Source organism: Catharus ustulatus, chromosome 22 (genome assembly GCF_009819885.2).
Source record: "Catharus ustulatus isolate bCatUst1 chromosome 22, bCatUst1.pri.v2, whole genome shotgun sequence".
Lineage (NCBI taxonomy): Eukaryota > Metazoa > Chordata > Aves > Passeriformes > Turdidae > Catharus > Catharus ustulatus.
In genome coordinates, this window is record NC_046242.1 from 7942905 (window position 1) to 7966728 (window position 23824).

A 23824-nucleotide genomic window follows, 5' to 3' on the forward strand; every position below is an offset into this window, starting at 1 on the left:
AGACACCATCCCACTGGCTGCTCTCTCACCAAAGCATCACCAGAAGGTAAAAATTCCACAGCAGCTCTGCATGGTTGGGCAGGAGGACAGAAAAATCCACTCCACAGCCAAGCACTGGCCTCTTCTCCCAGCACTTGCTGGGATCCCCCAGCTGCCACTCCCCCCTTCCCCTCCCTGTGCCCCAGGGCAGAGCTCACCTGAGTTTTCCTTATCCGCAGGTCAGCTGATGATCTGTTCAGTCCCTCCTCTTGTTCGATACTCTGCTCAATGCCTGCCCAGGGTACAAGCACACATTACTTTGTGCTCTTTGGACAACAACCACAGAAGCATCAAGGTTGTAAAAGACCTCCAAGATCATCAAAACTAACCTTCAACCCACCACCTCAAGCCCATTAAACCCCACTGCCAAATGCCACCTGCACTCATTTTTTGAACACTTCCAGGGATGGTTCTTTGCCAGAGTGCCTGTTCCAGTGCTTAACCAAAGGAAAGGGATTGTTTGGCAAAGGGACTGTGAAAGACTGGATCGAGGAGCAGCTGGTACTGGCAGCTTCCAAATCCTGACTCCACCATTCAGCCTGGCTGCAAAGCCCTGTTTCATGACTGCAAAGCACCTGGCTGCGATTTGGGGTTGAAAGGACAGCACTGTCACCCCAAGGCTGGTGAGCCAGGATTTCCACATCAAATCAATGTGATGCTTCAGTCTGATTGCCAGTATTCAAACAAATTGGAGAGCTGTTTCCACCAGAGAGGCAGGAGGAGGAAATCCAGAGCTGAAGTGTCTCTGCAAAATACCAAACCTCAAGACTCCTCCAGGGAACCTAAAAACAGCAGCTCCTCCAGTTGTCTGGACTGGCACAGGGAGTACCCACCACGCTGGCATGAGTGCTGCACCATGCTGAGCATCCATGCACAGCACAGGGATCTGCCCCTTTGATTATGAAGATAATTGACATGAAGCCCTCACTGCCCACAGCCTGTGAATCATGGCAGGGAGGAGCACTGGCATGTCCCAGGAGGAGAGGTCACAGGGGTGCAGGGCAGGAGGGCAGCACAGAGCAGGACAGTGCAGTCCTGCCCCATCCCTGCAAGTGTCCAAGGCCAGGTTGGACAAGGCTTGCAGCAACCTGGTGCAGTGGAAGGTGTCCCTGCTCATGGCAGGCAGTGAAATGAGATTACCTTTAAGGCTTCCAACACAAACCATTCCATCATTCCAGGATTCCATGAAGCCTGCTCCTCAAGGCCAGATCAGGACATACCAATTCTAAGACTTAATTTCAGGGACTCATAAAACTTTGAGAAAGCTCCCATCAGCAGGCTGGCCAGTGTGCAGAGACACATCTCCATGTAAACCACCCAGTGTGGCATCCCCAGAGTCTGACTGAAGACCCCATTCCCAACACTGATGTCCCACAGCCTGGCTGGCCCCAGCCCCTTCCCTTCTGGAGCAGGTCCCTCAAGCCCAGCACAGGCTCCTCCTGCAGCAGGGGCTCCCCTCTCCCTGGAGCTGCCCCTCACCCTCCAGCAGAGCTCAGCATATTCCATCAGTAACTGAGCTTCCTTCACACATCACAAGCCACTCCCCATTCCCAAGGAATGGTATTGGCAAACACTGAGCATTTCTGATCATTAGTAAAATCACATTTGCCCAAGCAGCTAATAATTAGCCCCTGCATGAGTAATGTCTGGCCTGAAGAAGTCATTTTGTTGTCAGCAGATGTTGTTTTTGATCAGTCCTGACTGTTTTCTGTCATTGATCATGCTGGCCATGAGGCAATTTGGGACAAAGCACAAGGACTAGTCATGTGCTGCTCCAGGTAAATATGATACCAGAGAGGCTTTTCTGGAAGCAGGAAACAGGAGCCTGTCCTACAATCCTGCAGGCTTTTAAAGTCCCTTATAAAACACTGAACAAAACACTTTGGGGAAAGGATTTTTAGTTTTTTAAGGCCAAACCTTATCACCAGGGATCCCAGTGTGTCCAGAGCTACAGGAATGGACACCTCAGACTATGGAATAGGTAAGATGGCCCCTGGCTCTCCTTCCTGGCTCTAGCTGAGATCATGTGTTAGGGGGACAAAGGGAGCATGGGAACAGAGGCACAGGTCTCCTGGCCCACACATGGGACATGGCCACAGCAGTGGTGACCTACCTAACAAAGGGCTCCAGGCATGCCTGAGGGCTCCACAACTGTGAGACTCCCACAAAGCCCTGGGATTAGTGAGAACACTTCCTAGGGGGAAGCACCAGCTCCTCTCCCACCCTTCATACACAGCCAGGTCCCCTGCACCACTGTCAACCAAACCCCAGATTGTTGTACAAAACCACCACAGACAAATCCAACGTGCCAGAGGTGACCTGCCTCCTGCCCCAAGATGCTGCCATCCTCTCTGACTCCCTCAGTCCCCTGGGGTCCAGTTTTGGGCTTGTCTAAGTGCTCCAGACAGCCCTGACCATCAGTGGGTTGACTGGCACCTTGCTGTCACACCTCAGAGATTGACTGACTCCTGCAGCAGTGGAAAGTGAAGGTCACATCCTGCAGCACATCCCACAGCAGCACCTCATCACTCACCCAGACCTGAGCAGAACCTTTGGCCAAGCTGGGGGTGTGCCCAGAGTCCAACCCCTGCCAGTGGTGGGGCACTGACTTACTCAGAGCCCACCAGCTGCTTGTGGCCCCATTCCCTCAATTCCATTCTGGCAATGGGGCACAGGGGGGCAAATTCACAAAGGGCAAATAAAAGCATCTGGAGGGTGCAGCAGCCTGGACAGGAGTGCTCCAGGCGGAGTCCCACAGTTCACTCTTTAGGCCAACACTCACTCTTTAGTTTGGAGCGCACTTTGTTCGCCGTCTTCTTGATGTCAGACATCAGCTCCTCCAGCTCCTCTTTCGTTTCTGGGGAGAGAGCAAAGAGCAAACATGGATGTGCTGCAGACACCACCAAAATCTGCTGCCCTGCTGAGTCCCGAGTTGTGAGCACTTCAACCCCCTAACTGGTAGAATTTCCAACCCCTGACTGAAAACACTCCCATCCCCATACTGGGAACACTCCCACATCCAGACTAGGAGTCCTCCCACATCCAGACTGGGAGCACTCCCACATCCAGACTGGGAGCACTCCCACATCCAGACTGGGAGCACTCCCACATCCAAACTGGGTGCACTCCCACATCCAAACTGGGTGCACTCCCACACTCAGACTGGGAACACTCCCATCCCCATACTGGGAGTCCTCCCACATCCAGACTGGGAGCACTCCCACAACCCAGACTGGGAGCACTCCCACAACCCAGACTGGGAGCACACCCACAATCCAGACTGGGAGCACTCCCACATCCAGACTGGGAGCACTCCCACAATCCAGACTGGGAGCACTCCCACATCCAGACTGGGAGCACTCCCACAATCCAGACTGGGAGCACTCCCACCCCCAGACTGGGAGCACTCCCAAAATCCAGACTGGGAGCACACCCACAATCCATACTGGGAGCACTCCCACATCCAGACTGGGAGCACTCCCACCTCATGCTCCATGCTGGACTCTCCTCACGCTCCTGAGACCTCCACCTGCTTCCAGCTCTGAGCCCCCAACACAAGTGTTAAATGGAAGAAGAATGAGGTCAGGCTAGACATGGGTAAGAAATTTCAGACCATGAGGGTGGTGAGGCCCTGGCACAGGCTGCCTAGAGCAACTATGGCTGCCCCATCCCAAGAAGTGTCCAAGCCAGGCTGGATGGAGCTTGGAGCAACTTGGGATAGTGGAAGGTGTCCCTGGCCATGGTGGGAACCTTTCCAATTCCCTACAACCCCAAACCATCCTGTGAATCTGTGATCACATACAGGTTCCTCTCCCAGAAACCAGCCTCCTGAAATAAGCCAGGATGTGCAGGTGTGCCCCTCACCAAGCTGTGCTTCAGGCAGTGCCAGGCCCCCTGCACACAGCAGCAGGGGCACAGCCCCATGGACACAGCTGTGCTCTGCCAGTGCAGCTCCACTGCTGCCACTCCAACACTCCCTCTTGATTTTGATGAGATCAAGACCTAATTAAATAAAACTTCGTTTAATAGAGCTGAGGCATATTGACTGACTCATGTCAATGGTTCTGATGCCAGCTGCCAGTCACAGGCATAATTAGAAAATCCTGATGATGGGAATGTTTTGGGGGAAGGTCCTGTTGTTCTGGTGGCTGTACACATTCCCATCCCTGAGCTAGAAGCTTCAGCACTATTGGGAAAAGGAGAGAAGGAACACATCTGTGAAAAAAATCCTTCACCCCAGGATATTTGCTGGAGAACAGGCACAAAGACAATGACAGGAATGGGACTTTTTCAGTTTAAATTCTTATTTAAGTGACTAATTATTTTTTCCCAGTTCTTAAAAAACTTGTAATAAAAAGAAATAAAGAAATAATAAGAAATTGTAATATGAAGTCATTTCTTGAAAGAATTTGCAATAATAGGAAAGTAATAAACAGTAAGAAACTCTTGTAATAAGAAATTAATAACTGCAACAATAAGGAATTCTTCTTAATAAAGAAATAAAGAAATAAAGCAGCCTGGGCTGAGTAACTCCCTGCAGCCATCCAGGCTGGGTAAGCAGACCAGGACCAGGAGTGCAGGAGACAACAGGCTGCCATGGACACAGGGATGGGCTGGGAGTTGGGACTGCTCATCTGCAAAGAGGAAAGCCAAGGGGGGTCCTTGTCTGAGACCTACAGGAGTGTGGAGAAAAGCTGGGCCAGGTGTCCTGCTGGTCCATGGAGGTGACATTCAGCTTCCTACTGAAACTTGGAGGTGCACAAGAAGAGGACAAGCAGTGCTGGGCCAAGCTGGGCCAAGCAAAATGCAAATTAGATATTAAGAAGAAAAACATCCATGATGGGATCAAACACTGGATGCAGAGAGGCTGTGGGATGTCTGCCCTCATGGATATTCAGCATGGCTGGATGAAAGGCTGAGCACTGGACCTGCTCGAGGGGACTGGCCAGGGGCCTCCAAGGTCCCTTCCCACCCATAGTCACCTTCAATTCTACTGAACAATTTCACATAACTCACTGCCATGTGCTTTCCCTTCTCCTTGGGCTGAGGGATTCCCCCCTCTATTCTGCTCTTGTGAGACCTCACCTGCTTCCAGCTCTGGAGTCCCCAGCCTAGGAGGGATGTGAAGCTACTGGAGCAAGTGCAGAGGAGGCCACAGGGTTGGAGCCCCTCTGCTCTGGAGCCAGGCTGGGAGAGCTGGAGGTGCTCAGCCTGAAGAAGAGCAGGCTCAGGGGAGACCTCAGAGCCCCTTCCAGAGCCTAAGGGGGCTCCAGGAGAGCTGGAGAGGGACTGGGGACAAGGGATGGAGTGACAGAACAAGGGGGAATGGCTTCCCACTGCCAGAGGGCAGGGCTAGATGGGATATTGGGAAGGAATTCCTGGCTGGGAAGGTGGGCAGGTCCTGGCACAGCGTGCCCAGAGCAGCTGTGGCTGCCCCATCTCTGGATGTGTCCAAGGCCAGGTTGGATAGGACTTGGACTAACCTGGTCTAGGGGAAGGTGTCCCTGCCCATGGCAGGGGGATGAGATGAGGTGAGATGAGATGAGATATGAGATGATATATGAGATAGATGAGATAGATGAGATGGTCTTCAAGGTCCATCATGATTCTGTGTGGACTCTGTGCACTGCTGTGAAGCTGCCACTGAGGACACACAGGACAAGTGGTGAGCACAGTCCTATGCTGGCCACTCAGGGAGTGCACAAGACCACACTGCTGGAAGGAGGGGACAGGGAACAGGGCTGGATGCCTTCCCTCAGAATGTTTCCAACTGAGCAGCATGAAGAACACTCCTTCTGGCTCGATTTGAGTCACAGGCCGTGTGAGGATTACTTGGCGGCCTGGCAGGCACAGGCTGCCCAGACAATTATTTTCACATCCACGGTGTCTGTTTAAGTGACTCACTCAGATCTATTTAACCATTCACAGCCAGTGACATTCAGCCACGGGAAGCTGAAGTACCACAACATTGTTGTGCCATGGCCAGCATCACTTCATGCCAGAGTGGCACTGAGGGGGCAGATGGGATGTTTCAGAGGATGAGTCAGGCTCCCCACACCCCACCCAGGATGTCTGCTCCATTCCCACTGGCACTGAGCACACAGAGAGCAGAGATGTCCATCCCCATGGCCATGTGTCCCCAGTCTCTGCTGGGAGGGAGAAGAAGCCTTTGGTCCAGGGTTGAGTCTCACACTCCTGAGAAGCCCCAGAGCCTGCTGTGACCTGCCTGGGAGGGAGCCCAGGCAGTGCAGGCAGCAGGAGGGGTGCAGGGACATGAACTCTCTCTCCTCCCTCTGCCAACAGCTAATGAGGCCCCTGTCTGACAGAGAGCACACACTCAGCCCAGGCTGGTAACACTGCAGGCAGGCAGGAGACAGCAGGGGGCAGGAACAGGCAGGCAAAAGCAGCCAGGAGCAAGCAGCAGGCAAGAGAAAACAGGAACAGGCAAGCAGGAACAGGCAGGAACAGCAGACAGGATCACGAGTAAGCAGGCAGGAGTAGGCAAGAGCAGAAGGGAGGAACAAGCACGCAGGAAGGAGCAGGCAGGAGCATGAAGGAGCACGAAGGAGCAGGAAAGAACAGGCAGGAGCAGGAAGATGCAGGAAGGAGCAGGAAGGAACAGGAAGGAGCAAGAAGGAGCAGGAAGGTGCAGGAAGGAGCAGGAAGGAGCAGGTAGGTGCAGGCAGGACCAGGAAGGAACAAGAAGGAGCAGGCAGGTGCAGGAAGGAGCAGGAAGGAACAGGAAGGAGCAGGAAGGAGCAGGAAGGAGCAGGCAGGAGCAGGAAGGAACAGGAAGGAGCAGGAAGGAACAGGCAGGAGCACGAAGGAGCAGGAAGGAGCAGTCAGGAACAGGCAGGAGCAGACATGAGGAGGCAGGTGCAGGAAGGAACACAGAGGAGCAGGAAGGCGCAGGCAGGACCAGGCAGGAGTAAGAAGGAGCAGGAAGGAACAGGCAGGAGCAGGAAGGAACAGGCAGGAACAGGCAGGAGCAGGAAGGAATAGGCAGGAACAGGCAGGAGCAGGCAGGAGCAGGCAGGAGCAGGCAGGCACCAGGCAGGAGCAGGCAGGCACAGGTAGGAGCAGGCAGGCACAGGGAGGTAAGTGCAGGCACTGCCACCACACTTCTCTGGACATCATGGTGACAGTGATTTGCTTACAAGGTGCTCAGCCCTCAAGCTGCCTCACTCACTCTTTGCTGGGACTAAGAAACTTCACCTCAGCAACCTGCCATTCTTTACTGACAATAACCAACCAACATCATCGAGAAAAGAGCAATTCCAAGCTAATTCCCAGCTGAGTTACCTGGCAAAGCTGGAAGGATCTTTTTGGCAAAGACTTAGCTCTTTCAATAAAAAATGAAAGAAGATGCTGAGAACAGTTCCTTGAAGGAATTTTTTTGTTAAATAAACCTTTGTTGTTTATCTTGGCACTTTCATTTATGGAACGTTGGGTATTTTTTAAAGGTGAATGCACAGAGGAAGCACAGTCCTGAAAGCCCCTCAAGGATCTGGTCTCTGGGAGCAAATAATAAGGAATCCTTCCTAGGAACTCTATAGAGGTGGCAGAAACATCTTCCATAGTGGTTCATGGTCTCAAAGCAATACAAATGAAATGTTTAAATCACTAGTGCTGAGATTGGCTGGAAAGGTCCTGCAGCTGGGTCAGGGAAATCCCTGGTGCCAGTACAGACTGGGGGATGGATGGATGGATGGATGGATGGATGGATGGATGGATGGATGGATGGATGGATGGATGGATGGATGGATGATGGATGGATGGATGGATGGATGGATGGATGGATGGATGGATGGATGATGGATGGATGGATGGATGAAGAGGAGCTCTGTGGAGAAGGACTTTTCAGCCCAAGTCCCATTTGCCAAAAGAGATTTGGGACATCAGTGACCTCTGTGCAGTCCTTCAGTTCCCAAAGGCTGACATTTATTCTTGGAAACAGAGCTCAGAGTTTCACATTGCAACTTATTGATTCAAGCTGTGAAAAGCAAGAAGAAAAACATCAGGTGCTGACTTGAAACTTTCTTAATTTTCTAGAAATTTTTCAACTCTGACCAACACAACCATCTGCAGTAGATATGACAGAATGGGCAGCAGGCAGAGGGGGACAGGAGAAAACTGCTCAGCCCCTGCTCCAAGCAGAGCCAGGCCTGTCCCAGCCATGCAGGAGCACACGGAGCTTTGGCTGCCTGCCAAGCTGTAGAAACAGGACATGGCAAGGCCATCCATCTGCCTCTGCCAGGGGCAGGGCACAGGAGACAATGAGTACTGTCAGGAAGGACCAGTAACCCTGGGATTTTTAATTTCCTGCATGCCAGGAACAAATCCTGTTCAAGGTGCAGCAAGGAGAGACCCTAGCAGTGTTCAAGGTCAGTGTAAAATGTCCAGGCTTTTACACAGGAGCAGAACAGAGATGGTGCACAGAAGGATCTGAAAAGCTTGTGGGATCCCCTGGGATCAAAGATACACCCTAAAAAACCCCTCATTCATCCACCTGGCTGTGCTTTGGGGTGATCCAGAACAGATTAAATTGTAGCTTTTGACTTTTTACATCATTAAAAAGGAAGCAGGTGACATCACAGAATTCTGGAATCACAGGGTGGTTTGGGTTGGAAGGCACCTTGAAGGCCATGGGCAGGGACACCTTCAACTAGACCGGGCTGCTCCAAACCCTGTCCAACCTGGTTTTGGACACTTCCAGGGATGGGACAGTTAACTGATCTCCTATAACACATCTGTAGGCAGTTAAAAGCTGGTACCATCAGTGGAATTGCATTTATGTAATATCATTTGATACCAGTGGCGATGGGTCCTGTTCCCCAAACTCTGGACTCCCAGCATGATACCCAGAGGCTGCCAGGCCAGTCCAGTCACTGAGGATGGAGTCTGAGGCCACTGGCTGGACACTGGGGGTTTTCCACCAATAACTGGGCTTGTACCACCAGAGTGGCCATGAGCATCCTCATGTACCACGCCCAGCTCAGCCCCTCCACAGCCTGTTGCTGAGGCAGCTATCCTGAACACCTTCAGGGTGTTCTCATTCTGTGGTCACCTTGCTCTGACTGTTCCTGCTGCTCCAAACTAGCCTCAGAGCTGGAAAATCCCCACAGGAGGCCAATCTCAGGATGAAAGGAGAGCAGTGCTGTGTTAACCACAGAGTCACTGAGTCATCAAGGCTGGGAAAGACATTCAAGATCATCAAGTCCAATGTTTGACCAAATACCACCATGCCCACTAAACCATAGCACTGCACATCACTGAACACCTCCAGGGATGGTGACTCCACCACAGTCCTGTGACAAGACTTAACCATTCTTTCAGTGAAGAATCTTTTCCTAATATCCAGTCTAAACCTCCCCTGGTACAACTTGAGGCTGTTTCCTCTTGTCTTGTTCCTGTCCCCTGGGAGCAGAGCCTGACCCCTCCGGCTGCTCCTCCTGTCAGGGAGTTGCAGAGAGCAAGGAGGGCCCCTCTGAAACCTCCTTTTCTCCAGGTAGAGCTCCCCCAGCTCCCTCAGCTGCTCCTGGTTCTCCAGACCCTTCCCCAGCTCCATTCCCTCCTCTGGACACACTCCAGCCCCTCGATGTCTTTACTGGAGTGAGAGATCCAGAATTCCACACATCCACAGTGCCCAGCACTGATGGATGGTCCCTGCCCTGGTACAGTGCTGGGTAACAGCAGCTTCTTCTGCAGCCACTTTCTGGGTGTTTATAACTCAACAGCACAAATTAAGGGATCACAGTGCTCACACCAAAGGGCCTGGTTTGGTGACAACCCCATGCAAGGGTGGCAGAGCAGAGCTGGTGCAGTGCCTTGCTCCAGTTTCTCTGTTTTCAGAGAAAGTTGGATCTCTTTTATTTTTTTTCCAATTAACACTAAAACACCAGTTTGTAAACAGTGAGGGATGAAGGACAGTAATGTGTAAATGACATAATTAATGCCTGTACACTGACATGAGCTTGAACCCAGCTCCTGTTACAGTACAGCTCCCAAAATCAGCTGCCCATGCTGCAGAGGGCTCATGGAGCCTCCTGCCTCACACTCAGCAGCAAACCCAGACCCAGAGCTCATCTCCAGCATCCTCAGCCCAACACATCCCACACTGCCCTTCCAGCCTGCAGCTCCACTGGAGCAGCTGTTGGGAAAGCAGGAGGGCACTGAGCTGGCAGGAAATAGCAAGGATCAACAGCTCAGAGCAGGGGGAGTTTTGGAGATCTTTTAAATAAAAGCAGGGATCTGATGGAAGCCCTGGTGGAAGCCCAGGATGCAGTGAGTGCTGTGGGGGTGAAGGTAGGTGGCTGCACCTCCAGGGACTCATCCCACCTTCCCGAGGGGCACCCAATTAAGACAGGCAAAGGGCTGTGGATGGGTGCTCCCACCTGCTGCAAATGTGCCCATCTGCCAGAGCTTCTCAGCCCTGCAGCATCATTCCAAAGCTGCTCTCCTGCAGCAATATCTGGCTGAAGAGCAAACACTCCTTCCCTTTCCATGGCCTTCTGTTTTCCCTAGGGCTCTCCTCCAAGCCCTTCCATTCATCCTGTTAGCTCCAGGGTAGCACTAGAGAAACCAGCCCCTCCACTGCCTGCTCCCATTCTGCTTGGAGTCACACACCAACCCTTGGCAGCTCCAGGAAGGACAGAGGACACTTGAGATGCAGTGCTGGAGGGACCAAAGCTGCCCCAGCCCTCCCACAGACACTGAGGGCACAAGTACCAACCAAGGCTCCTCTGCTCTATTTTTACAACACTGACTGCTCTCTCTTACCTTCTTTAGTTCTCCTGATCGAATCCCACTTTGAATTCTCCACTATTTTACTCAGAAGCAAGGTCGGTTTAATCAGTCAATAATTGCCCAGCTCATTCCCTCTCTCTTTAGAATCAATGCTCTTCTACCTCCCAAGCTCACAGTGCCCACTAGGTATGCCAGAAATTATTGGAAATCAACACTAATGGCAAAGGCACCATCTTACTCAGCTCCTGGAAAGCTTCCAGATCAATATCTTCAGGCAGCCTGAATCCAGCAGTGTCTATTTTGGGGATCAACTGTTTAGCAACAAACTGATTTACTGCTGGAATGTTGGAATTTAATCAGCATAAGATACATCTTGTGTTTCCCAAAAAAAGAGAAGTGTTTCCCACATGTTTGTGTCTTTTCTGCATTATTCTCCAATTTTTCTTTAATAATGCACCAAAATGGTTGAGAGGTTCTGCTCTTCTTTAAGCACCTCAAGAAAACTTCAGTGTGTCCTTCAGGCCACTGCTAGGTGGGTTTTCTGCTCCTTGTGACTCCCAGCTCCAGTTTCTGTGACACTGGGAGGAGGGTGGGAAAATATTCTCCTCCTCACCATGCATGGGAAAAGAGACAACTGTAAATCCATGGCAAGTGAAACTCCAAGAGCAGGAAGTACAGAGAAGTGGTAAGAAACACTGAGGTATGCAGGGAGGATAAAGTGATTTAAATTTATTCTGTGAACACTTGGTATCAAGGAGCAGGACAGGACCACCAGGATGACTGAGTGTCCCTGGTACTGAGACCTGTCCTTGAAGGGTCTTTCTCCCAGACTGACAAAGGTATTTCATACTTCATCCAAACAAACCATTCTTCCAGGTCTGAGGAACACAAACTAGGCTGAATTTGGAATCACAGACAAGCTATTGCAATTCTGTAGGGTTTTAAGTGCTCTTGTAAACAGAGATGTCTGGAGCAATTAAATAATTCCTTTTTGTCCCAAGCTTTAATCACAGGATCATGGACTCACAGGGTGGTTTGGGTTGGCTTTCTATGCTGCCAGTGCCCATGGCTAGGTCAAGTCCCATTTGTCACTCCCCAGAATCCTCCAGTCCTTCTCTGCATCCATCCATCCATCCATTATCCATCCATTATCCATTCATCATCCATCCATCCATCATCCATCATCCATCAATCCATCATCCATCCATCCATCATCAATCACCCATCTTCCATCCATCCATCAATCCATCATCCATCCATCCATCCATCCATCCATCATCCATCCATCCATCCATCATCCATCCATCCATCATCCATCCATCCTCCATCATCCATCCATCCATCATCCATCCATCCATTCTTCATCCATCCATCCATCCATCCATCATCCATCCATCCATCCATCCATCCATCCATCATCCATCCATCCATCCACCATCCATCCACCCACCCACCAGTCTGTGCAGGCACTGGGAATTGCCCCAACCAAGATCCAGGACCTTGCTCTTGCCCCAGTCCATCTCCATGAGGCTCTCATGCTTTTGGCACCTTTACTTCTGCCCTTCAGTATCCTAAAGCACTTTACCCATCCCTCCCCAGGTCCCAGGACACACCACAGCTCTTTCCAAAATCAGACACACCTCAAATGCTGTACTCAAATTGTTCTGGATGAGAGGGAGTCTGTGCCCACTGAGGATCCCAAAGGATGGGGGAGAAGGAGAGCCTGATGGAGGCACTGGGTGCAGCACAGGAGGGAGAAAAGTCCTTCACCCCTGCACAAGGTGACACACAGTGAGCCCATTTGCACACAGAGACACAGGGCTTTGAGCAAAAGGAAGCCATCTGGGGAATTGTGAAAAGGTTATTTTTAGAGTTGCACATTTCCATGATAAAGAGCAAGTATTACCTCTGGCTGAAAACTTTTTATAGCACTGGCAGAAAGAACTGACCAGAAGTAGTCCTACCTCCCAGAGCTTCAGCTGGGAGTGTGCTTGACATGCTGCAGCTGGTACACAAAGCAGCAAGTGTGAAATAAAGACTCAAAATGCACTCACAAAGAATTCAGACACCTAAACCTGCTGAATCCAGATTTTTTACCTTAAAAAAAAAAAACACAAAAAAAAAGAAAACCCCAAAAAACAAAACACGAGCGTGATTTATATTTTTAAACACTGACTGAAGTGCAGGGAACTGTGTCACTTCATTCAAATTGTCAGGTCTCAGTGAGGACAACACACAGGCACACAGGCAGGTCACAGTAGCTAGGAAGGGCTTTAAGGACACCCAGCAGCCACTGTCACCTGCAGTCACTGTAAGCTGCAGCCACCATCCCTGCATAGTGTTTGTCTGGCAGCTTCTTCAGACTCCACTAACAGGAAATGGGATGGAAGTTGGAAGGAACGGATAACCCACAGGTTGTCCTGTAAATTTGAGAGATCCAAATAGCTCATTCTCAGGGAAAGGTCAAAAAGGGGAAAAAATTCCTCCTCACAGTGCTGGGTACCTGTTCAAGGATCTTTTCATATAGCCATGAACTTGCAGGGTGGTTTGGGTTGGAAGGGACCTTAAAGCTCATCTCATTGCAATCCCCAGCCATGGGCAGGGATGCCTTCCGCTAGACCAGGTTACTCTAAGCCCTATTCAACCTGGCCTTGAGCATTTCCAAGGATGGGGCAGCCACAGCTGCTCTGGGCAACCTGTGCCAGGGCCTCACCACTCTCATGGTAAAACATTTCTTCCTTATGTCCAGCCCAAAATGTTTTGCCGATGATGGCAGCAGCAAGGCAGCGTTTGGTCCATCCATCCCCACCTGCACACACGGTTCCAAACACAGGAGTGAGCCAGTTCCATGCCTGCATGTGAGGTACATGTGCTGGGCCCTCTTCCATGATCCCCATCCTAAGGCTGACTCACTGCCTGTGTCTTTTGATTATTACCAAAATCAGAAACAACTTGTTCCTGATGCAGCTCAGGAGCAGGGGAATACGACTGCCACCGGCTGGGGTCCTCCCTTCCCCAGCAGGCTGAACAACTGGTAGCCTCTGCCCAGTTCCCCCGCACACAGCTCTGCCCAGAACCTCCCCATCCATTGACCCTGTGCTCTCCAGGTGCTGCCTGGGAGCTGTGAGCCATGGGAACTGTAAAAGCCATGTGCTGTGGGAGCTGTGTGCCATAGGAGCTGTGTGCCATGGGAACTGTAAAAGCCATGTGCTGTGGGAGCTGTGTGCCATAGGAGCTCTGTGCCATGGGAACTGTAAAAGCCATGTGCTGTGGGAGCTGTGTGCCATAGGAGCTCTGTGCCATGGGAACTGTAAAAGCCATGTGCTGTGGGAGCTGCAGGAGCTGTGTGGGACAGCAGCCATGTGCTGCAGGAGCTGCACGTTTTGGGTGCTGTGTGGGAGCTTTGTGCCACAGGAGCCATGTGCCATGGGAGCTGCACATCGTGGGAGCTGTGTGCTGTGAGCTGTGTGGAGTGGGAGCTGAACGTTTTGGGAGCTGTGTGCCTTGGGAGCTGTGTGGGAACTGTGTGCTGTGGCAGTAATGAGCTGTGGGAGGTCTGTGCCATGAGAGCTGTGTGCAATGGGAGCTGTGTGCCACGGGAGCTGTGTGCCATGGATCCGTGTGCCACAGGAGCTGTGTGCCATGGGATCAGTGTGCCACAGGAGCTGTGTGCCATGGGATCAGTGTGCCACAGGAGCTGTGTGCCATGGAGCTGTGTGCCATGGGATCAGTGTGCCACAGGAGCTGTGTGCCATGGAGCCCTGTGTGCCAGAGGAGCTGTGTGCCATGGAGCTGTGTGCCATGGGATCAGTGTGCCACAGGACCTGTGTGCCATGGAGCTGTGTGCCATGGGATCAGTGTGCCACAGGAGCTGTGTGCCATGGAGCCCTGTGTGCCAGAGGAGCTGTGTGCCACAGGAGCTCTGTGCCATGGAATCTGTGTGCCACAGGAGCTGTGTGTCACGGGAGCTGTGTGCCATGGAGCTGTGTGCCACGGAGCTGTGTGTCACGGGAGCTGTGTGCCACGGGAGCTGTGTGCCACGGGAGCTCTGTGCCATGGAAGCTGTGTGCCATGGAGCTGTGTGCCACAGAGCTGTGTGCCAGAGGAGCTGTGTGCCATGGAGCCCTGTGTGCTGCAGGCATGTGGGAGCTGGAAGCACACCATCCATCCCCAGCAGCCATGGCAGTGGCCAGCAGTGCAGACGTGCTCCTCAGCACGCTCCTGCAGCCTCCCACTCCTCCCAGCACAGCATCACTGGCAGCGTCACCACACTGTCATCGCTCCTCCTGCACTGTCAGCAATGCACTGCAGGGAAACCTCCCGGCCAGGGGAGCAGGGAATGGGAATCCCAAAAGCAAATGGACCACCCAAGCTGGCTTTCTGCCTGCTTCACTGCCCCAGTGTTCCCACAGTGTCCTTGCTCTGTGCTCTTCAGCAGGGCAGGTGACCTCTGACAGAGGGAGGGAGGAGGGATGGAGGGAGGGAAGGAGGAGGGGGAGAGAGGAGGGAAGGAGGGAGAGGAGGGAGGGAGGTGTGTGGGAGAAAACCCAAACATGTCTTTAACAAGAAAGATGAATTCACACAACTGGAATGAACAGAAAAGAACAGAGATGCTACAAATTCCTGCAAAACAATGCAAGGATGTGCTTGGGCTGGATAGGGAAAGGGGGGAAACAGGATGGATGCAGGTCTGGCATTGCACAGAACACCTGCCAAGGACTCGCTCACCCTACCCAGCTCTTGCACAGGCCCTATTTTTGTGTACTGTCTCCTGGTGTCCTCTGTGCTTCCCCCTCAGCACCTCCTCTCCCACTCTCTCCTGGCCCCACATCCCTGCAGCCTCCTCCCAAGCCCCACTCCTCTTATGCTGGATCCTCTTGCTGTCTGTCTCCTTTAATTATGGCTCCATCTTCACACTCTGGAATTCACTCTCCTCTGCCAACTTATTCTCCAGATTCCTTCCTTTGCCAGGATTTGCCTTCCCAATTCCCTCCAATCCTGTTTTAGGCACCTCATAACAAGAAAGACATTAAAGAGCTGGGGAAGGGTCTGGAGCACCAGGAGCAGCTGAGGGAGCTGGGAGGCTTAGCCTGGGTAAAAGGAGGATCAGGGGGGACCTCGCTTTCTACAATCCCCTGACAGGAGGGTGGATCTGGGTGAGGGTCAGGCTCAGCTCCCAGGGAACAAGGGACAGGACAAGAGGAAATGGCCTTAAGTTGTGCCAGGGGAGATTTAGGTTGGATATTGGGGGAAATTTGTTCATAAAAGGCATGTCAAGTCCTGGTCCAGCTGCCCAGGACAGTGACAGAGCCACTATCCCTGGATGTGGCACTTGGGAACATGGGTTATAGGTGGGCCTTGGCAGTGCTGGGGAAACTGTAGGACTTAGTGATCCTGGAAATCTTTTCCAACCATAATGATTCCATGATTCTATCCCCCAGACATCAGCAACCCCACCACAATCACAGCAGCTCCTCCTCCTCTCCTGTTTGCAGAAAGGAACATCCTTCATTCTACAGGGTGGTATTTCTACTTTTCAGAGAACAGGATTTATATTTTCTGGGGGGGAATCCTTGGGGAAATCTTGCCCTGGGATATCTTCCAACCATGTTTGGCTGTATCCAGGGTATTCAGTACACCACACAGTGTATCCAGGTCCTCCTCACCATCTCCCAAGACAGAGAGGCTTTCCCCAACAACCACCTTTTTCCAAGTTATCCTTTCCCACATTTGCAGTCCCCCCAAGCAAGATGTGCAGGGAAGGAAAAGCATGAAGGAGAGTGTCTCTGGTTTTATGGCAAGATGTACTAGCCAGGCTCACGTGGGTATATCTCACTCATGCTACCAAGCTGGGACCAAACAATTAAAGATTTGGGGTGGGATAGGAACAAAATTATGTATGAGTCCCATTGAGGGGGTCAATCCTGGGGCAAGTTCCATTCAGTGTTTTCATTAAGAGCTCACAGTCTGGAGAAAAACCCACCCACCAGCCTGCAGGGGTGGCACAGGAGAGCTGTGTTGGCTTCACACATCTGATCAAAAGGAACACCTGATTAATGACAAATCCAGGCTGAAGTCGATTACAGACACACTGGAAAAGGACAAGGCTCAGCTGGTTCCTAGGGATAACAATAATCTAACAAATACAATTCCAGAACCTTGTATCAGCTCCTGGGTTCAGGAGGTTCCAATGAAGGCTACAGCTGATGGCAGGATGTGTGGGGATCAAAGGTATTTTCTTTCCTTGCAAAAGAGCAAATCTGAGTCTCCCCAAGCTCAATGCAGCACCATGCTGAGGACAGGCATGCAGGCAGATGGTGGCTGTAACCCCAGCCCCTAAAACAACACCGACCCTGAGGCCCCACAGTGCTTCCACACTGACCAGACAATGATGTACCATGAGAAAATCAAGTGCAGCAGTGTCTGGAAAGCAGGAATTAACCCAAGGGAGGTCCAGAGATCCTGCTTGATTGCTGCACGTTGTGCTGCCCACACACACAGCACCTAACACCACCTAATGTCAGCAGAGCTGGTTAATCCAGTTTTCCAGAAGCTGGTGATCACTAATGCTAAGCTTGCCAGCTTCTTGAAGTCTGTAGTTATTGAATCTCCTCCTGGGCTGAGGGAAGCTCAGGATTCCCACTCCAGCCTCAGGGATGCCAGCCTGAAACTGGGACAGGAACTGTTCCAGGTACCAGCCAGGGTGCAATGGTCAGGAGTGCCAGGTCCTGGTTTCCACCCCAGGAACTAATAATGGACTCTGAACATCTGAGAACCATACACTGACCTCAGTGGACATGGTCCACCGGGTACTGAAGGTCTGTGTTCTCAAGTAGCCACCTCTGACCCAAAGTTCACATTCTGTGGACCAAAGCAGGCACCAAATCTGCACTTGGGTTGTCAGCAATCTCCACTAACTGAGGCCTCATCCCTTTCATGGAGGACACATCACTTGAGCCTTTGGCATGGCAGGATTTCAGTCTTTCCTGCTTTTGACCTCCCACAGCCTCCAGGGTGGAGCAGAGGTGTGTGCCAACACCAACCAGCCTGTGGATGTGTAAGGAAAGGGGTTTTACTACAATGGTGACTGACCACAGGTCACACAGAGACGCTGTGGAGTCTCCACACTTGGGGATATTCACAAAATCCCAGGACACAGCCCTGGGAAACCTGTTCCAGGTGACCCAGCTTCACCCAGGTGATTCCCAAAGGTCACTTCCCACTTCAAACAATCTGCTTCTGTAAAAATAAGGAGCTGCAGTGCCCTATGATCAGACCAGACAAAAGATGCTGCTATGCTGTGTTTTGGGGTGTCACAGGAGGTCACAGAGCTGCAGAACACCACCTGTCCCATGCAGCAAATGGAACATGCAGCACTCCCAACAGGGCTGGGGTAAGAGGGCTAAGGGGCACAGCCTGCACCCCTGCTGGAAGGGAAATTCCTCATCTGGAATTTCCACACAAAGGGAAATTCCTCATCTGGACACTGGATGAAACAGCTGAGAGGAGACCCAGGAAAGCAAGGAGATGGCTTTAACAATAATAGTTGTTCAAGCACAAGAGAAAATGCCTTACAGAAATCCCACAGACATGATTGTTACAATCTGCTCTCACCTTATAGAGAGGAAATGCTGGAAACTGAAGAGCTGGTCAGTGTCCATCATGTTCTTTCATCAAAATCTTGAACTCCTGGACCTCCCCTTTGTCAAACTCCATCTACCAAGTCCAGTGGTAGGGAGAACCAGGACACACACCCAGCTGAAGGCACAGGAGTGCCAGGCAGCACTGTGCTCCTGGACTGCTCTGGTTGGGAAGTCCAGCCATCCCCCACCACTCTGATGACACCATCCAGCTGCCTTTCTGTCTGAATTGCCTGCCTATCCATGTCCTGCAACACAGGATGCTCCAAATTTCCCCCCCAGCCACACTAGAAAGACCAAGGAACAGCCAGGAATAAACAGCCTCAAGGAGTCAAAACCCAACGCTGGAGCAGTGCTGCTGGGCCAGATGGCTCTGAGAAGGTGAATCTCCATCAAGCTTTTGTGAAGAAGATCCCAGCTTTTCACACTGAAAGCAGTAACAGTTTCACACCAAGCACTAACAGTTCAGGAGGATTGCACACACACACATACTGACCACAGCTGTTTCCCCCAGCACAGCATCACACCAGGAACAAGTCCATTTTCTCTCACCATCAATCCTTACACATTAGGAACCTGCAAGGATTGAATAGCTCATTCCAAAGCTCTTCCTAGTTGTCTCAGTGTCTCCCTCCTGCCAAGGTAAGGTGGGAACTTCTGCCCTCTTGCTGTGGAAGATGCTGTATGACAGATGAAGCTCCAACAACACAGAGAGGGAAAGGCCAGGACTCTTCCCCAGCACCAGTGCTTTCCCCACACTGGCCCAAGTGAGAGGCTGGAGATGCCTGGCAAGCAGGGGTGAGAGCTCTGCAGCAGATTTTATCACTGCTTCCCCAGGCCTTGCTCTGATGACACTTAGGAGGGGCCACCCTCCATGCCACAGCACAGGGCACTGGTCCCACTGCACACACAACAGCAGCTTGGCAGCACTGTGGCCCAGCTCTGCCTGCTCCATCCTGACATTTCAGTGGCTCTGTGGGAGCTATTTTGGTTTCTGCCAAGGGCAGAGCTCTGACACAGGCAGCCAGAGGAAGGAGGAGGCAAGGGGGATGCAGGAGGAGAAGCCTCCCAGACCATGCACAGATCAGCATCACCACCCCTGCCCTGGAGCCTACTGCCAACACAGGCTGCTTGAGTGAAAGGTGGATTTACTGCCAGCCTGGCCCAGCCTGGGGAGTTGGGAAACTCCACAGAGCTGTCCTGGACAAGGACACAGAACCACCCCACACAGGGGAATCTGACCTGCCAACCCCATTCCACCACCTCCATGCAGCAAGATCTGTACACCCCAGCTTGGACAGGCACAGGCTGAGGCTGTGCCAGAGCAGAAGCAGCTCAGCAGAGCACCAGGAGCCTGCACAGCACTTCAGAGAATCACAGAATCATGGATTGGTTTGGGTTGGAAGGGACCTTCAAATGTGATCCACCTTCCACTGTCCCAGGTTGCTCCAAGCCCCATCCAACCTGGCCTTGAACACTTCCAGGGATGGGGTAGTCTCAGCATCTCTAGGCAACCTGTGCCAGGGCCTCATCTCCCTCACAGGTAAGAATTTCTTCTTAATATCTAATCTAAATTTCCCCTCTTTTAGACTAAAACTGCTCTCCCTTGTTCTGGCACTATCTGCATGTAAGAAGTCACTCTCCCTCTATTTCATAATTCTCCTTTAGGCTGGAAAAGGGCTCTAGGCTCTCCCCAGAGCCTTCTCATCACTGGGCTGAACACCCCCAGCTGTCTCAGCCTGCCTCCAGAGCAGAGGGGCTCCAGTCCTTTGATTCCTCACATTTCCCTGTGGAGGACCAGGTCAGAGAGCACAGAGAGCACAGAACTGAGCCTGCAAGAACAGCTCAGGGCAGAGGGGGCAGCCAGCACGGGGCTGTCCTGCTTCAGCCCTGCTGGGCACAATTTTGCCTGCATGCAAAGCACACATTTCAATTTACATTCATCCTGCAATGTTAATTAGGAGCCCCAGGCACACATAAGGAAGGAGAATTTTCCAAGTCACAGGTCCCATCAAGCCACAATTGCTGTGCAAAACTCCAGGTCGTGCTTGAGACAAATCTGGACAGTTCAGAACCTAGTGCCTTCAGGTAACTCAAGTTGGTCTCCTGCTGTATTTGATTGGAAATAGGAATACCAACCCCAGGGGATCACAGGATTATGGTCCTCCTGCTAGTGATGGAGCAAGGCAGCATCAGCACTCCCCACAGCTGAGGTACCAGAGCAGCTGACTGCAAGAAAACCCCACCAGCGGCCCAGAAATGCCTGTTTACATCACAAGAATTTGGATTTTTGTGGAATTCTCTGTGTTCTTTGGATTCAGATGACAAATTACTTATCATAAAAATATGGATTTTTTTCCCCATTTTTCTGCTGCTCACAGCTGATGGGATGTCATTCCCAGCTGCTCCATCCATATCAAAGACCCCTTCCCACCAGTGATGGGTTCCCATCAGAGCTGGTCCTGACAGGAAGCCCTTCACCAGCACAGTTCATGACTAGTTTCTTCACTCTGGGCTGCTGGAAAAGAGCTTCTCTAGTGAGAGAGCAGAAGCTCCCCAGGGCCTCAGTGCTGTGTCCAGCACCCTGCTCAGACCTGGTACGTGCTGGAAATAGAGCTACAATGCCAAGTCCTTTTATCAGCATTTCTTTTCATGCAAAACTGAACAACAGGGCAAACAAAAAAGAACAAGATTGAGGGTCTAAGTGTCACTTAATTTTCTTTTCAATTAAGAGCAAATTTTGCACATCCTTCCCCAGCTAAATCTTGAGAGCAGCTCCATTTGATGTGGCTCCACCACTGCAGAAATGGAACAGCAGGAACTAAGCAGGATCTTCTTAAAATTCAGAAGAAAATAAGGTGGGTGATGTTCTGCCTACATTCTCCAACTTGCTTTCCCACCAGGCTGCTTTCCTGTAGCACCAGAAGCTATTAAAAGCCCTTGCAGTAGTCTCAAGAGCACAGAATTATCTTCCAGATTGGGAGCTCCAGATTCCTTTTGGTCATGGTGAGATATATAATCCACACATGGTGCCATTACCCACTCTAAGTACTGTCTCTGCAAGAACCCAGATGGATGCCAAGAATAAGGCACTTCTTATAGCTGAGGCATTTTTAAGAGATGTTAACATGCCTTGCATAAACGTGTCCTACTTTCTGACTTGGGTTGAACATACATGAGTCACTCAGCTGCATCCTCCTAAATGCCCACACCTGTACAGAAAAATCCCACCTCCTCTCTCACACACCCAACCTGATCAGGAAGTGGTGACAAAGACATGAACATGCTGGTTTTATCACCATAATTATAAACTTTTAAGCCCTCAATGGATAAAAATGTTACTCCACATCGTTGCCCCACACACTGCAGTCACCTTCCACCATCACCACAGGAGGATTTTACAGGTTACTGAGCCCAGGACAGACCTGGTCCTAAAAGCAAGGTATCAGCAGGAGGTTCAAACTGCCTTTCATCACAAAACAGTGACAAGAAGTGCCACAGAGACTTTGTGCTCCTTCCAAGTGGAGGTCGATGTTCTCCACCACACAAGGTGTGTGGGGACAATGGGGACAATGTTCTCCACCACACAAGGACGAGGCTTTGCTGTCTTCAGATGTAGCATCTGACTGGTTCTGCTGCTCCTCCCACGGAAAGAGGAGCCTTTCAAGTCTTGACATTGCCACCTCTCCCCAAAACCTTCCCACTATGCTAGAAAGGACAAGAAAGGAAAGGGTCAGCAGGGGTCACACCAGCCACGGTTTCTCACCAGTGGCCTTGGCAGACAGAGAACTTTGGAACTTCAGCCTTGTTTCTTCAACAAAAAGCTTCAAATAGAACACCAGTCAGTCTGAGAACAGCAGTGCCCTGCAGCTGAGAGGAGCAGGCAGCATCACAGCTTGTTCAACAAGCCAAAGCCAAGGGAGCACAGAAAAACCCTTCCAGCCAGTCTGGCCCAGTTCTGCTTTCAACCCAGAAACTTTTCAGGAGAAACCTGTGGGTTTCTGTCCACTGACCAACTGAAGTAACCACAGATACAAACTGCACTATCTTCTCATCTCTATTTTTTTGCTCTAGAAAAATGCTAATGCATCTATGCTGCCACAACTGCCTTCAGAGCTCCAGAGACTCTTCAGGGTCAGCTCCTTCTTGAACCCAGGGGCTCTACCTGAGGATAAGGTCCTCCTTCTCCCAAACCTTTGTATATGACCAGCCTTTTAAGGCAACCCTTAATTTAACAGACTAAAGACCAATAATTGTTTGACTGGAAACAGTGATCTGGAAACTCTTTGATACAACCTGTCCAGCTGTAATACCCAACTGACTGGAAGATTTGAAATATTGATGTAACTCAAAAACTTTTCATATTGCAAAGAAAAGTCAAAAAGTATTCAAATCATCACCCACAGGCACAGAATGAGGGATGGTTTCATGTCAAGGCACTACAGAAAGGCTGGAACTGACACAGACTCACTCTGGTATGTGGGCACATCAGGATTTGGTTATTTTCCACCATAACTTTCCCTGGAAGCTATTCCCTTCATGGCTGTGGTTTGAAGGGCAGAGGAAATAGTTTCAAGTCTGGTATCCAGTCAGATGGGGGTTGGAGCAACCTGGGATGCCCATGGCAGGGGGTGGAACAAGATGAGATTTAAGGTCTCTTCCAACCCAAACCACTCTGACATTATCATTCTATCATACCCACCACTTTTGACCAGACCTGAGAGGAAAAGGCTTCTACCAGGTTCAGACTGGGACCATGGAGGTGACAGCTACAGGAAACCAAAAAGAGGGCTTTGGGTTATGGGAAATGGCACAAACATCCTAAAACAGCATCAAGGGCATTTCACAGAACCGTGGACCTACAGTGGTTTGATTGGAAGTGGCCAAAAAAGCTCATCTTGTTCCACCCCTGCCATGGCAGGGACACCTCCCACTGTCCCAGGCTGCTCCAAACCCTGTCCAGCCTGGCCTTGGGCACTGCCAGGGATCCAGGTGCAGTCCCAGAGGCCTGCCACCCTCACAGGGAAGAATTTCTCTCCAATATCCAAAGTGCTGCTACCTAAGGGCTACTTCCAGCCCAGACCACCCCAGCAGTTACCAGAACGATGATGGATCACTCTCCTTATTAAAAGTGCACAGGGAAGTGGTTCATAGGAGGCTGGTGATAAAGAATATCTGCACAAGATGGCCTTCAGCTACACACACATCAGTATTTACAGATCAGAAGCCAAGTCCTGACCTGCTGGATTCTATACCCCTTGATTAATTATTTACCTCAAAGCTAATTAATCATCCTTTAACTCTAGGTGAGTACCAGTAGGGCACATTCATGGAGTGACTCAATAAATTCTTCCACCATTTAGAGCTTCACATAATTAAGAAGAAAAATCTTGATGAGA

The 23824-nt window shown here is 51.1% G+C and overlaps 1 protein-coding gene across 1 annotated transcript in view; it reads right to left on the reverse strand.

The window, feature by feature from the left end:
* Positions 1-23824, reverse strand: part of STX1A (syntaxin 1A) — a 66512-nt gene that overhangs the window by 13464 nt on the left and 29224 nt on the right. Inside the window, exons 4-5 of the mRNA XM_033078081.1 lie at positions 2822-2896; positions 198-271 (exon numbers count right to left, since the gene is read on the reverse strand). Coding sequence (XP_032933972.1) covers positions 198-271; positions 2822-2896 — 149 coding nt within the window. The remainder of the gene's footprint in view (positions 1-197; positions 272-2821; positions 2897-23824) is intronic.